This window comes from Antennarius striatus, chromosome 20 (assembly GCF_040054535.1).
Source record: "Antennarius striatus isolate MH-2024 chromosome 20, ASM4005453v1, whole genome shotgun sequence".
Taxonomy (NCBI): Eukaryota; Metazoa; Chordata; class Actinopteri; order Lophiiformes; family Antennariidae; genus Antennarius; species Antennarius striatus.
The window spans coordinates 12,155,217-12,168,432 of NC_090795.1; the positions used below are offsets into that span (position 1 = coordinate 12,155,217).

The window sequence follows — 13,216 nt, forward strand, 5'->3', positions numbered from 1 at the left end:
AAGTAATGCCTATGAAAAGCCATCAAGTGTTGCAAGCATAAATAGCTTTCAAATTTAATTGTAATTATCACAATTAAATCACATTACAGAGATGGGAGGTCTCTATAGTGCCAATATGTTTTGATTAAAACCACGTTAGATATGCACGTTACGTGTCTTGTTACTCTTACTAACTTAATATGAACATGGTTTTTTTTTTAAATGTAGTAGGAATTACAATACGACATTTGCTCTGTCTTATTACTTTTGGCCAATGCTAATGTATCACTACAGGAAGTCCTGTGCCCTTTATGTAGTGAGGGAGAGGCTCCGATGCTATAATGAGCTCTCCTGTCCAAGACCTGCAATTATCCTTCACCTTTATATATTAACTGTAAGACTCATCCTCCCATAACCTTAAAGGCTCCATTACATGTCATTAGTCAGGGGTCAGTTGCTATGATAAACCCATCATCTATTTGATTTTGCACTTCCCCTCACTTCAACTAAGCATTTTATCACCTTAAAGGTTTTTTTTATTTGGTTTTTGACAAATATATTTATTGATCTACTTTCTTGAAAGCATAGTAAGCAGTTACCATTAGAGAAAGACTCACCACCAACAGGGAGAGAGCGAGAGAAAGCGAGAGAGAGAGCGAGAGAAAGAGAGAGAGAGAGAGAGAGAGAGAGAGAGAGAGAGAGAGAGATGCACTGTGAAGTCAATGCATCAATTCAGGATTGATATCAGATGTATTATAACAGAATGTAATACTGATTTGAAAATAGAATATGTTAAACCAAAAAGCTGTGATCGACGGAGCCCAAATCTTTAAGTGTAGCTATAGGAGTCACTTTATATACATTTTTCAAGCACTAGATGGAGAGCCACCGTAGTTTGACCCCCGGTCCCTGGTGTATTCACCCTGGTGCAAGAAAGTAAATCCCACATTGTTTCCAATGTAGCCTCCATTGGTGTGTAACTGTGTGAATGATCGGTGGCAGCTGGTGCTATGTGAATGGATAAATGCTTGTTTGTGTTTTGAAGCACTCTGGTGGTCAATGGTCTGTGTTGCTATGTCAGGCAAAGCCATTAGACTTACAAAAGTGAAGTTATGAAAGTGACGTTAACTTGTGAAGTGGTAAATATTCAAAATACCACAGTGTTTTCCGTCCCTTCATCAGACAGAAACCCCTCAAAGCAACGCGTAACTGCATGGGTGACATGAGACAAGGGCTTTGTCAGTGACAAAAACACCATATGGTCATTTATTTCATTCATGAGCTGAGGCAGATACATTATTTCTAACAGAGGGAGAAGTGTTGACTCTGTCCTTCTACTGTTTGTCTAATTCACCTCGTGCGCACACAAATGCAGAACCACAGTGACAACACTGATGCGGAAACCTCCCCGAGCAAGATATTCCATTTTGATCGGAAGATGACGGGGAAAGATGAATAAGAAAATGTTTGATAATGGGATCACTGAGTCATGAAAAGCGGTTTTGAGCAAGTCATCTTGTGTGGAGGACAATGAATGCAGGCACTCATTATGTGTGGCTATGCTACGGCGCTTTAGCCTTCAAGCAAAACAGCAGCGTACAATAGAGCTGCAGCTGACAAAAGAGAAGGAGAATAACAATCAAACAAAGAAAAGGTGCGATTCAATTTTAAAACCATTGCTCTTGGAAAATATACCTGACTCGAATGTCATGATATGTTGTATGAGACTATGATGGCTTTCATGATGATCCTGATCAACTTTGTTACGTACCAGGTAACCTTGTTCATCACAAGGTTATGTGGATTATTCAAGCGTTGATCTGTGATCAACAAAGAAAAACAATATTTTATTATGAAAGAATAATAATAGTAATAATCTGGAAAATCTTTATTGTTCCTATATTTATAGATGAATATTTATGCGCCTGGCTCAGATCAGACTATTGTTGTTGCTTTGCTAGTCTGTGGGTTTATTTTTGTGGTGTTAAAATGACAGTAACTGTAAATCACACTCCATCTTTTACTTTGCGTCACTGTGCTTTGTTTGTGGCACTTAATTATTAATTGTTTAATATTAATGAAGCTGGTACTGAAGCATTGGTTGTGAGAACAGTAATACTGTAACTGCTAACCTCTCTGTCACTCATTATCCCACTGTCATTCTTTCATTCCAGCAAAACAAGTACCTGCCATACAACTTGATTTTAGGAACATTTGCTTGGCAAAAGCAAATCAGTCATAATAAATTAATCTTAATAGACAATCTGAATTATTTTAACTCCAAAATTTTCATACCTCATATTTTAGGTCATTCCTAAAATGTGGGTAAAGTTTTGTAGTCGTGCTGCAGATTAAAAGTTTGGTTAGGCTTAGAGTAACTACACAATATACTCATTAAAACATTCTTTGTGGACTGTGTTTTAACAAGATGGCAACGTCTCGGGGGGGCCTATTTAGCAAACTAAAGAATGAAAATCATGAAACATGCTAATTAACTCTAAATACACTGTTTTTCAGTTGGTTTGGGCTTTAGTTTGTGGTGCTGAATGAACAGTTCCTCAGACATGAAAAAAGTACAGTATGCATTCTTTTCACTGTTGATGCAAAGAAAGTTTGCAATGCAAGATCTAAACCCAGTTAAGACCATATGGATCTCCATTTTGGGCATCTTAAAGTGCCTGTGTGCCCCTCAGGCTATGACTGACAGGTAGATTTTTAGCTACAGCAGGAGCTACTCTCCTCACACCTGGGAGAACAGCCATCAGCCTTTCGATGGATGCCATTATGTCCCTAAAGTGCAAATGTCTTACTGACAAGAACTCACAGAGTGCAGGAAGTAGATACCAGGTGAAGAAGTCAATTTCTGTCGCTGCCTTTCCCGAACTAACACTCCTCTCTATGTAACTGGGTCTTTTTGTTCCTTCCCGCTTCGACCTCCAGTTGGTGGTCACCGATCATGTATTTGCTCTCCGTTTTCTGCTCAACTTTCTTCCTCTGTGGTTGTTTTTAAAAGTGCCTCAGATGTTATATCATGAATTCCATTTCTAAACCTTTTTTCTTTTATATAAACTTGAAAACAAAACTAAAGATTGCCGTGAATTCTGACTTAAAATGTGTATACTAAGGGCATAAATTCAAAACCTATGGCCCAGATCTACATAGAAAAAACAAATTCTTCTTTTCCTGTTAATCGTCATTGGGCTCACATACACCTGGATCCTCTCTGAAAACTATTGTTTGACAGCCTCATTAATCACAAAGAAGGGTGTGCAGCCTCCCGTTTAATTCCATGTACTCATTGTCTCCCTGGCCTATCAGGAGCTCACATTTCCAGTGCATTTGTAAACACCATTACAAGCTGAGCTATGAATGACCCTCGCCCGGGGTTTAGGAGTTAACCCCTTTGCACGCTGGAAAACAGTTTTCTGTAATTATATCTTCTGTTTGGGTCACACTCTGGCTTCACAATCTTGGCCCCTGGTGGGAGTAGTCAAAGGAGACATCTGCTCCAGACATCCAGACTGTTCAAGGAAGAGGTTTGCCAAAATTTAATGGCCAGTGGCATTAGCAAGGAGCGACAAGGGAACAAAACACAATTTCTAAATAATGGCTTTTATTATTTTTCATACTTCCTGTTATTTAGTTAGTGTGTTGTTATTTCTGTTTTCCTCCCTGAGACAACTAGTCAGTCAGATAGTGATCTACTCTTGTATTCTATGCTGTGTGAATGAAATACACACACACACACACACACATCTTTCCATGCACAGGCTGATACTCTCTTTTTTTCCATCTCTTTCATTCTCATACCGTCAGAGAGGTCAAATATGGTATAACCTCACAGTTTGTGTACGAGCTGCCGACCCGCACCAATCAATGGAAACCTTTGGAGAGTAACTTTTTTCAAGGATTACAATCAGCAATATCACTTATGAAATGACAGGAACTTAATATCACTTCTTCGCCTGGGCTTGCCTTGAATTCAGGTGAAACCGTCCTCCCTCTGATGGAGCTGTCTCACTTCCCCGCAGTGCACTCTCCATCGTGGCTCGACGACCAATACTCTTTAGCTGCGAGCAGTATCACTGAGGCCCAGCATGTCGATTCTATCGAACTGGCTTGGCATGTCACAGGCAGTAAAGACCTCTTGATTGACTCCTGCTTGGATAGCATGTCCAACTCTATACATAAGTAATGCTGAGGATTCAATAGATGGATGACCTGGACCAATTGGTACAGGCAAGAAGCATATTTCCCTCAATGCAGGGAACTAGAGATGAGCTGAACATGCAGTGCAATGACACATCACAAAATAAATACACTGTTATCTTGTCACCGGAGAACAGGAAGGCTAAGATAGATAATTACTGTCAGACTAACGTGTTGTTTTGGAGATTTCTAATGAATCATTTTAGACAAAAACAGGATCAATTCATTGGCTCACAAAAACAATCATTAAAATAATTTTGAGTCTTGTACTTTTCAAGCAAGCTGACATAGCTTGGCAGCTGGGTCACCGTGGAATGTGCTACTACAAAGCTTAATTGGCTGCTTAAGCATTTCACTGTTCCAATATGTACTGTTGAGCAAGTTGTTCATGTCTATAGCTGTTACAAAACAGTTATTTGCCTACGCTGCCTCTTCTGGCCTCAATCCACGTCCTGAAACATTTTTTTTCCCATGTATCCCCCTGCTCACCAGCTGCACAAGTAAATAAATCATTACTGAATGTGACAAGACTGACCTGGCATCTGTTTAAAAAATATGAATAAAAATATCGACATAACCCGCATCTACACAGCCAGGCTGCATTCAAGGATACTTCTTAAAGTTGTTTTCTCTCTCTCTCTCTCTCTCTCTCTCTCTCTCTCTCTCTCTCTCTCTCTCTCTCTCTCTCTCTCTCTCTCTCTCTCTCTCTCTCTCTCTCTCTCTCTCTCTCTCTCTCTCTCTCTCTCTCTCTCTCTCTCTCTCTCTCTCTCTCTCTCTCTCTCTCTCTCTCTCTCTCTCTCTCTCTCTCTCTCTCTCTCTCTCTCTCTCTCTCTCTCTCTCTCTCTCTCTCTCTCTCTCTCTCTCTCTCTCTCTCATTTTCACATCGCTTTGTGTCATCAGTTTCCAAGCAGCCTGTGGGTGTCAGCCACCTGACGGACATAGAGAAGTTATGAAAGACTTTTCAAAAGTCTGATTGTTACAGGACAAGTGTGTGATTACCTCTGTAAACAAGTGTGTGTTCAGGTGGAATGACAACCTTCATTAATTCTGTGTACATATTTAGATTATATATTATGCAGACAGATTTAAAGTAATGAATAATAATGAATGGAGTAGCATAAGAACACCCATAGGTCTCTGAAGAGTCCTGGTGAGGCTCATTGTGGTCATCATTGCTGGTTCACTCTCTCCTCCAGCACTCCCTATTCACCCACCTTGTTATTATCCTCCGGTATTGTTTGTTTTTTTGAATAATTCAGCACACAAGAAATCATATTTATTTGACATTGCTTGAAAATTTTACAAGAAAACATCAACACCTCAATGAGGTCAAGACATGTCAGTGACATAAAATAGGACACAGGGAGCTTCTGTCTTGACGTTTCTCAAATTTCCCCACCTCCAATCTTCCTACACGTCCAAAAGTTTCAACTTTAATATTTAAATGTTTGTGTGAGATGTTTAAATTCATGATCAGGACATTTTGAGACCAGAACAGTTTTTACTTGGTACTTCACGACTCTGTGACTTGCTGTTGGAGGCAGCCTCAAGTGGCCACTCGTGGAACTGCATGTTTCACACCTCTATTTTAGCTTCTTCTTTTTTTTTTTAAAAGAATATTCAAATGATGTCCTTTGTGAAAGTGTGCGCGCATCCTAGCAAATTAAACATGCACATCGAAGATGGGACTAATAGAGAAAATGCCATGATTTTCCCACAGCCTCCACTTCTCTCTAACTGCCCATTTTCCAGTGAGAGAAGAAGGGGAATTAGTGAGAAAAGCTATAATTAGAGGGAGGTCGGGGACTGAGGTTCCTCCTGGGGGAGTTGGTACTGAGAACATACTCCTTCCAGATCCCACAGAGCGTTGCAGACATGGTGGGGGTGGGAGGGGCATCAATTAGCAGGTAACTTGTTAGCAGGCTGATCTGTTTCAAGGTGGGGCAGCTGCAGCCTATATGTCAATGGGGACAATAACAGTGCTGTATGTACGTGTGTGTGTTTGTGTGTGCATACACCTTGAGGTCTTTTTATCAACCACACTTGTGTCTCTATTTCATTTTCACGACACATAATTAAGCCAGAGTGTTCTCTGAACCACCCACCCCGCACAGCTTCCCCCCACCCTGCTGCCCACCCCCTGGCGTGTTGTCCCTCATTTACAGCATTGAATGCAGGCAAACTAAGAAAAAAAAAAAGTGTTTATTAACAGTGTTTGACCCAATTGGCTTGCACATGAAAACACCTGGGCGTTAGATTGAATTTTAATTGCTTCACTTAGTTAACCCACTTAATGACCATGTTGAGTTTAGTGTTCTCATTTTGTTGTGATCAGCAGCTTTGAGCCTGGGATGTTGTAGGCTTGGATTATGGATAATTATCAATAATTACTGGTTGATACTTTTAGATTTGAAGCCAAGCAACAGTCGGGGAACAAACTTGGCTGAATGGAAAATGGATATAATATCAGGAGTGATAGAAAGAAAGAAGGTGCTTTCTGGGAAAAAAAAAACTGCATTGGGTTGCTTTGTTTTTGTTTGTTGCTGGCATCATCAGTGGGAAGGTGCAATATGTTGTCTGCACTCATTGTGTCAATCAGAATCCCATTACTGCAGAGGTCATAGACACATTGCATCAAGTCTCAACAGGCTGCTCTGCTTGCATTTCCACCAGGATGAAGAAAAATAATAAACTTGCACTCATCCCAACCCACAGCCAATACCTTCTGTCCCCCACATTTCAAGGAGAACTTTAAACTTTTGTCAGATATAAGAGTGTTTCTCTGCTTTTTATTAACCAAAATTGAATCAAAACTTCATTTTAGGTTTTTTTTACTCTGATTTTTTTGTATTTTTGTATTCTTTTTTTTTTTTTTACCCCAGTCTATCAATTTGAGCTCATGGGCAATTTTATGAATATATATCAGGACCTTTAGCTTGCAGGCGGTGGCTGGCACACTCAATAACGCCTCGAGCAATATCACTTTGAGGGAACCACACAAAAACAAAGATACCTTCGCTCTATGAATATTTATTAAATGGCAATGCAGGAGTAGAGTTAGAAATTGTGGACGAATAGGTGGATGCAGAGGACAGATGAGGAATGAATGATAAAGAATGAGACAAAAAATGATTAAAACTCTGGATGTGTCGTCCAAGAAGGCTTTCAAAGTGAGGCCGACCCAGCAGACAATGAGCACACACCAACGTACACACAAAGAACCCCGGAGGACCTCCACTATTAAAATGCTCTTTAATGCACTTTTACTTGGCTTCATCTTTAAAGCAGTTGTCACCAGTGCAGCAGTGAGTTAGCCTCCCCTGATATCAACATTCAGGAGTCACTGCTGATTGGCAGTAAAACAACACTGCTGGGTACAAGACCCTCAGGGCATCACTGACGTTCTCCAGCACTACGGCGATGGCGATGTCATTTTCTGGATGCTGATTAAAATGTTAGCGAGGTTAAAGGAAGCTGAAGGTTAAACCACAAAGGGCTCCATGTGAAGTCATTTCACAACATGTCAACCCCCCTTCCCACACACACACAAGAACACATCACCTATATAGACTTTTAAAGCATAAAGAGGAATAAAGAACAAAGTACCAGAGTAGCTTGGTTTGAGTTTTCCAATCAATCCAATAACCGTCAGTGTCGCCTGCATATTACTATGACCGTTGCTTAGGATGTGACCCAGAGGACATAATGACCAACTGAAGTCCACTGCCATTTCAATTTCCATTAGATGGGTAGGAAAGATGATTCAACATCTTCCAAGTTGGAGTTTCAGGCTACTGATATCCGTTTTTCAATGGCTATGCCCTCATTCCTACTTGTATCTAGATTAGCCCGTAAGTGGCTGTTGGTTCATCATCTTTGTCTTCATCTCTCGCAGGCAAACTGCACTCAACGCCCAGTTTGACCAGTACAAAGATAGTGGAGATCACATTGAGCAACCACATCCAGTTTATGATCTACCCTGTCCAGCTACCATCCATCAATCTACACATCTATCCACCCACCCACCCATCCACCCACCCACCCATCCATCCATCCATCCATCCATCCATCCATCCATCCATCTACCCACCCATCCATCCATCCATCCATCCATCCATTTTATCATGTTTTTTTTCATGTAGTCAGTAAGCTGAGCAGGATTCTCCAGATGTGCCCCCAACAACACTTTCCAACTCATTATGGGGGATCCCAAGATTTCCAGGGAAGATAAGATACATAATCACTCCTGCAAGCTCTGGGTCAACCCAGGGGTCTCCTTCCAGTTAGATGTATCTGGCAAACCTTCAAAGGGAGGTGCCTAGAGGCAGAGCAGATGCTCAAACAACCTCCTCTCCATGCTAAAGAACAGCAGGACTCCACCAGGCTCCCATGGGATGTCTAAGCTCACCACTCTTGCTTCTAGGCTGAGTCCAGGAGGGTTTTATTTTAGAAGCTTGTATCCATGATGTCATCTTTTCAGTCACTTCACACGACTCATGACCAGAGCCGAAGCTGGTGAATATTTATTTCAAATTTCAACTAGTGTCATCATTAGGACTAGATTGTGACTGGTTTGGGAACAGAAAGGTTGTCTTTGAAAACCAACTTACCACCTAGTTTTAGAATGCATTTATCAATCTTAAGTTTTTTGTCAGTTTGTTGTAATAAATACATTTATGTGAGGAACAATAGCTGTCAGCACATGGGTTGAATAAGTCGTGTTTATCTTGATCAAATACAAATCAAAAAAGGTTTTCATTAAGATTTAGGTATGAGGGAAAAATCCGGCCTGCTAGGTGAAACTCTACCCTTGTTAAAACTATGTAGCATTATATAGTCTCATAATGACACAGATGTGTTTTCATTGGTGGTACAAATGATGGTGTGTCTCATCAGAATGCAACATCCTTTGTATTTAAAGTAAAAAGTTAAGGGCTTCAGTAAAATGACAAAATCATCATGTAGAACTTAAACACAAATAGAAGTGGGAAACTTTGTAAAAACAAGATCCAGGAATAGTGAAAAGTGCGGTAGTTTTCTTTGTGATTTGATAAATGCTTTGTCACAATTCAGTCGCTCAGTCATGTTGTTCTCTGTGAGTTATTCAAAAACGCGTTCTAGCGATCCAAAGTTCTCTGTATCCCTCTGAGTACTTTGTGCTGCATGAGGATCATAAATTAATTTAACAGGTAGATATCCCCTCAATGCTCATCTAGTCACAGCAGAAAATGATTTTGCTGAGTTTATTGTTAAATGAAGCTTCTGGTGAACAGGATGTGAGAGAGGATTTAGTGCACCTTAAGGGACTCCCTTTTTCCTAACCGAAATATGCTTCTGAGATCTCATCTTATATTAATTTGTCATAGCGAACGTAGCCGTGCCTTTGCTCCATGTCGCCCTCTGGCTACCTCTGAGCCGTTCATCACCTCGTGGAGCCACAAACCTCCATTCCTTCATCCTCCCAATGCTTGTTCCACAGTTTACCTCGACTTGTTTTCCTCAGCTTCCCTTCACACCTCTTTGTCCTTCTCTCCCTGCTGATCTTCCCTCGTCCGTCGACTGTGACCTTAACACAATTACGCCTCTAGTGGGACAATTAAAACTGAGCTTTCTTCCTGAGCAGTGGGGGAGGGAGGAGAAAGAAAAGGGAGGATATAATGATGCCAGATTTGTTCATGCAATCTCCTGCCTCCTTTGAACTAGCTCCTCTTGAAGTTGAAGAAGCAGCTGTTTTAGCCATTCTGACTGTGTTCCAACTAGTCAAGGACATGCTGCCCTTCACTCGTATTGTCCAACAAAATAAAAGTCGTTCGCATTCAGCGCTGGAAAATTCTCTTATATTGATGTGGTTGTTTTTCTTTGATAGGTGCAAGTGCAACCTCCACGCCAACAGCTGTGTGTATGACAAAGAGAAGTTGAGCTGCGAGTGTGAGCACAACACCACTGGGCCAGACTGTGGCCGTTGTAAGAGAAATTACCAGGGGCGAGCATGGAGTGCTGGCTCCTACCTGCCCATCCCCAAGGGCACGGCTAATATCTGTGAGTACACGCGCACACACACACACACACACACACACACACACACACACACACACACACACACACACTCACACACACACACACACACACACACACACAAACACATATTCAGGATAGACATATTTAGTAATTAAAAGTTTGGGTACATAGTGTGGAAAGATATTTGTAAAGGCTGCCAAATTAATAAGGACTTCCTATCAAAGTTTGATTCAAAACAACAAAGGCATCTATGCAGGCAAATGATGAAAGCGGAATCCCAATTATAAGAATCGTGTGTGTCATCTACTTCTGACAGTCAGCGTGTAAATAGTGAGATTGGGAAGTTTCAAAGTAAAACGAAGCAATTAAAGGTGTATTAAATGAGATAAAAGGAAGAGCATGAAAGACAGTCTGACCAACTCTTGTCTATTTGCTTTGACCAAAAACCTGAATGTAACTTAACAAAATAAAGTACATCAGACAATTCTACAGTCTGCTCTGTCTCTGTATGGGATAAAATTGGTGTTTTTCCATGATCTTGACAAATGCTGTGTTCATGGTGTTAGTAAGAAGCTGGCATCTTAGCAGGTTAGGTAAACCAGAGTGAAACCACATTCTCTGCCAGTGAATACATTAAACTGGTGCACAAAGATAGAAAACCAGCAAGCACACTTTGACTTTAATGGCAGCACTGATATAAAACACAAAGAGTAGGTGCCGGAGGCTTATCTGCAGGGAACAGAACCTGCCTACCTGACCCCATGTCAGAACAAGTGGAAGTAGCAGTTACAGGAGTAGATGCACCTGCACCTGACTTCACTGTTTGTTACCATCTTCCATATCTTTAACAGAACACCCACAACATCAGGTCAGAGCTTTGACCATGTGCTGTCTCTCTTCTCTGTATGAACAAGACATGCAGGGTCAGGGTTTCACTTCATTTTCAACTGAGAATGACTTGTAGATTTTGAAATAAGTACTGCTTTTGTGAACGCTGCCAGAGAAAACAGAAATCTCAGAGATTTTTATTTTTTTTTAGACGCAAAGCAGTGATTATGGCTGAGAAAAATGTCAACATTGATCACACTCAATGTGTCACACTGTATATGTTGTTTTTGGTTATTTCTTGTTCATTATTCTTAAAAAAAAGAATATACTGTTTCATTCTTTAATCTTGAAGATTCACTAGCTGCTTATTTGTAATATGGGTGGGGGGATTGTTGGAGCCTGTGCCAGCTAATGAGGGGCAAGAGATTGGGTGCACCATGGATAACATGCCACTTCATCACTGGGCCACACAGAAGACAGACACCAATTTATGCACACACTCACATTTATGGGCAATTTAAAAGCAAACAGTTCACCTTAATTTGCACGTTTTTGGTGGTGGAAGTCTGACAACTTGGAGAGAACCCAAGCAGACACAGGGAGAACATACAAACTCAAAAAAGTCCCAGGTGGAATCGAACCTGCTACCTTCTTGCTGTGAGGCAAGAAGGTTACAGGTTCAATAACCACTGCAAAGTATTCACTTTTTTTTTCTTGTTTATGAATGGATGCACAATATTTGGATTCTACATTTATCATTGTATCAACTTCCCAAATGTCATTCTTAACAAAAAGGAATACCTGCACATGTACTGTGTAGCTACACTGGCTAGTTGTCAGGGCTCCATCCGCAATCCATGCTTTCAGAGCAGCTACCATCATCTTTTATGTGTAATATTCTACGTCTGTTTATGTAAGGACATAAGCTCTGCTTTACACCGACACAATAAATGTATTAGAGGTAGTAAATCATGTTCTCCAGCTGCAGCTGCTATGCTAATGCGAGATGGAACAAATTATATCAGTGCTTGTGTTCAAGAAAGTGGGCCAGCTCCTGTTTCTTTTGCACAGTTGTGACTTTTCTTCATGTGATGATGTTTCAGTTGCTTTTCTCTAAACCTGATAAACAGTAAGACAGTGGGCGTCATGCAAGATCTGAAAGGGGGAATGCTTTTCAGGTAAAATACAAGAAATTAGCAACATTTAGGACAACTTTATGCAGTTAGAAGTCTTTCCTGAATCTGGAAACAAGAAAACCACACAGCAAAATTTGTGACAAGCAGTATGAAAATGTTCCTCCAAAAAACCAAATGTTGAAACTTGCCTTGACCACGAGGAGGCACGGAAATTTTTTGGCAAGCTGTGCACTGTTATACAATAAACTCTTGCTGTTTTATATTTATTTTCATCGCCAGCAAACAAAAGTAACAGCTGCCACACAGTGTCACAAAGTTCTTTCTGTGTGTGTTGGTTTAGTGGTTGAGCTTTGAGCTATGATCCAGGTTCAATGCCTCGTGTGTAAACTTTTCAATGACTTTAAGTGGACGCCAGAGGACAGATGCACTGCAGGAAATAAATTAATGGGTTAAATAATAGATGATGGACCAGCGAGTAGATGAATTTCATATTTAACACAAGGAACAGTTTCCTGTTCGTATGAACACAGGATAGGTAGCAGCCTGGTTTATCTGCCATACATCAGCCAAAAGAGCAGAGAGATGAGAAGCAGCACTATAATTTTGAGTGTGCCGCCATTAATTTGAAATCCCTAGTTTTATCCTGTCTTGTAGCTTTATTGCATCCACTGTGGGTTGTGCCTCTCTCTCCGGCACACGAGGACTCTCGGGCTCTGTCTGATGATTTACTCTCCCTCCCAATCTCAGATTGACAGCACATTATTAAAAAAGGTGACTTACACACACTCATCCAGGGTGGCTCGTTCCGACCTCCGTGCACCCTCCTCAAATCCTTCAGAAACACACACACACACACACACACACACACACACACACACACACACACACACACACACACACACACACACACACACACACACACACACACACACACACACACACACACACACACACACACACACACACACACACATTCATAACCAATGGGAAATGACACACAGACTAGACTTCCTTTGCCTTCCATATGATGAAAAACAGTGTTAGTA

At 40.9% G+C, this 13,216-nt stretch overlaps 1 protein-coding gene across 13 annotated transcripts in view; it reads left to right on the forward strand.

Moving 5' to 3' along the window:
- ntng1a (netrin g1a) overlaps window positions 1-13,216 on the forward strand; it is a 100,544-nt gene that overhangs the window by 61,459 nt on the left and 25,869 nt on the right. For all 13 annotated transcript variants that reach the window (XM_068304422.1, XM_068304419.1, XM_068304424.1 and 10 more), the window contains exon 4: window positions 10,055-10,227. In XM_068304422.1, the coding sequence (XP_068160523.1) occupies window positions 10,055-10,227 (173 nt within the window). The remainder of the gene's footprint in view (window positions 1-10,054; window positions 10,228-13,216) is intronic.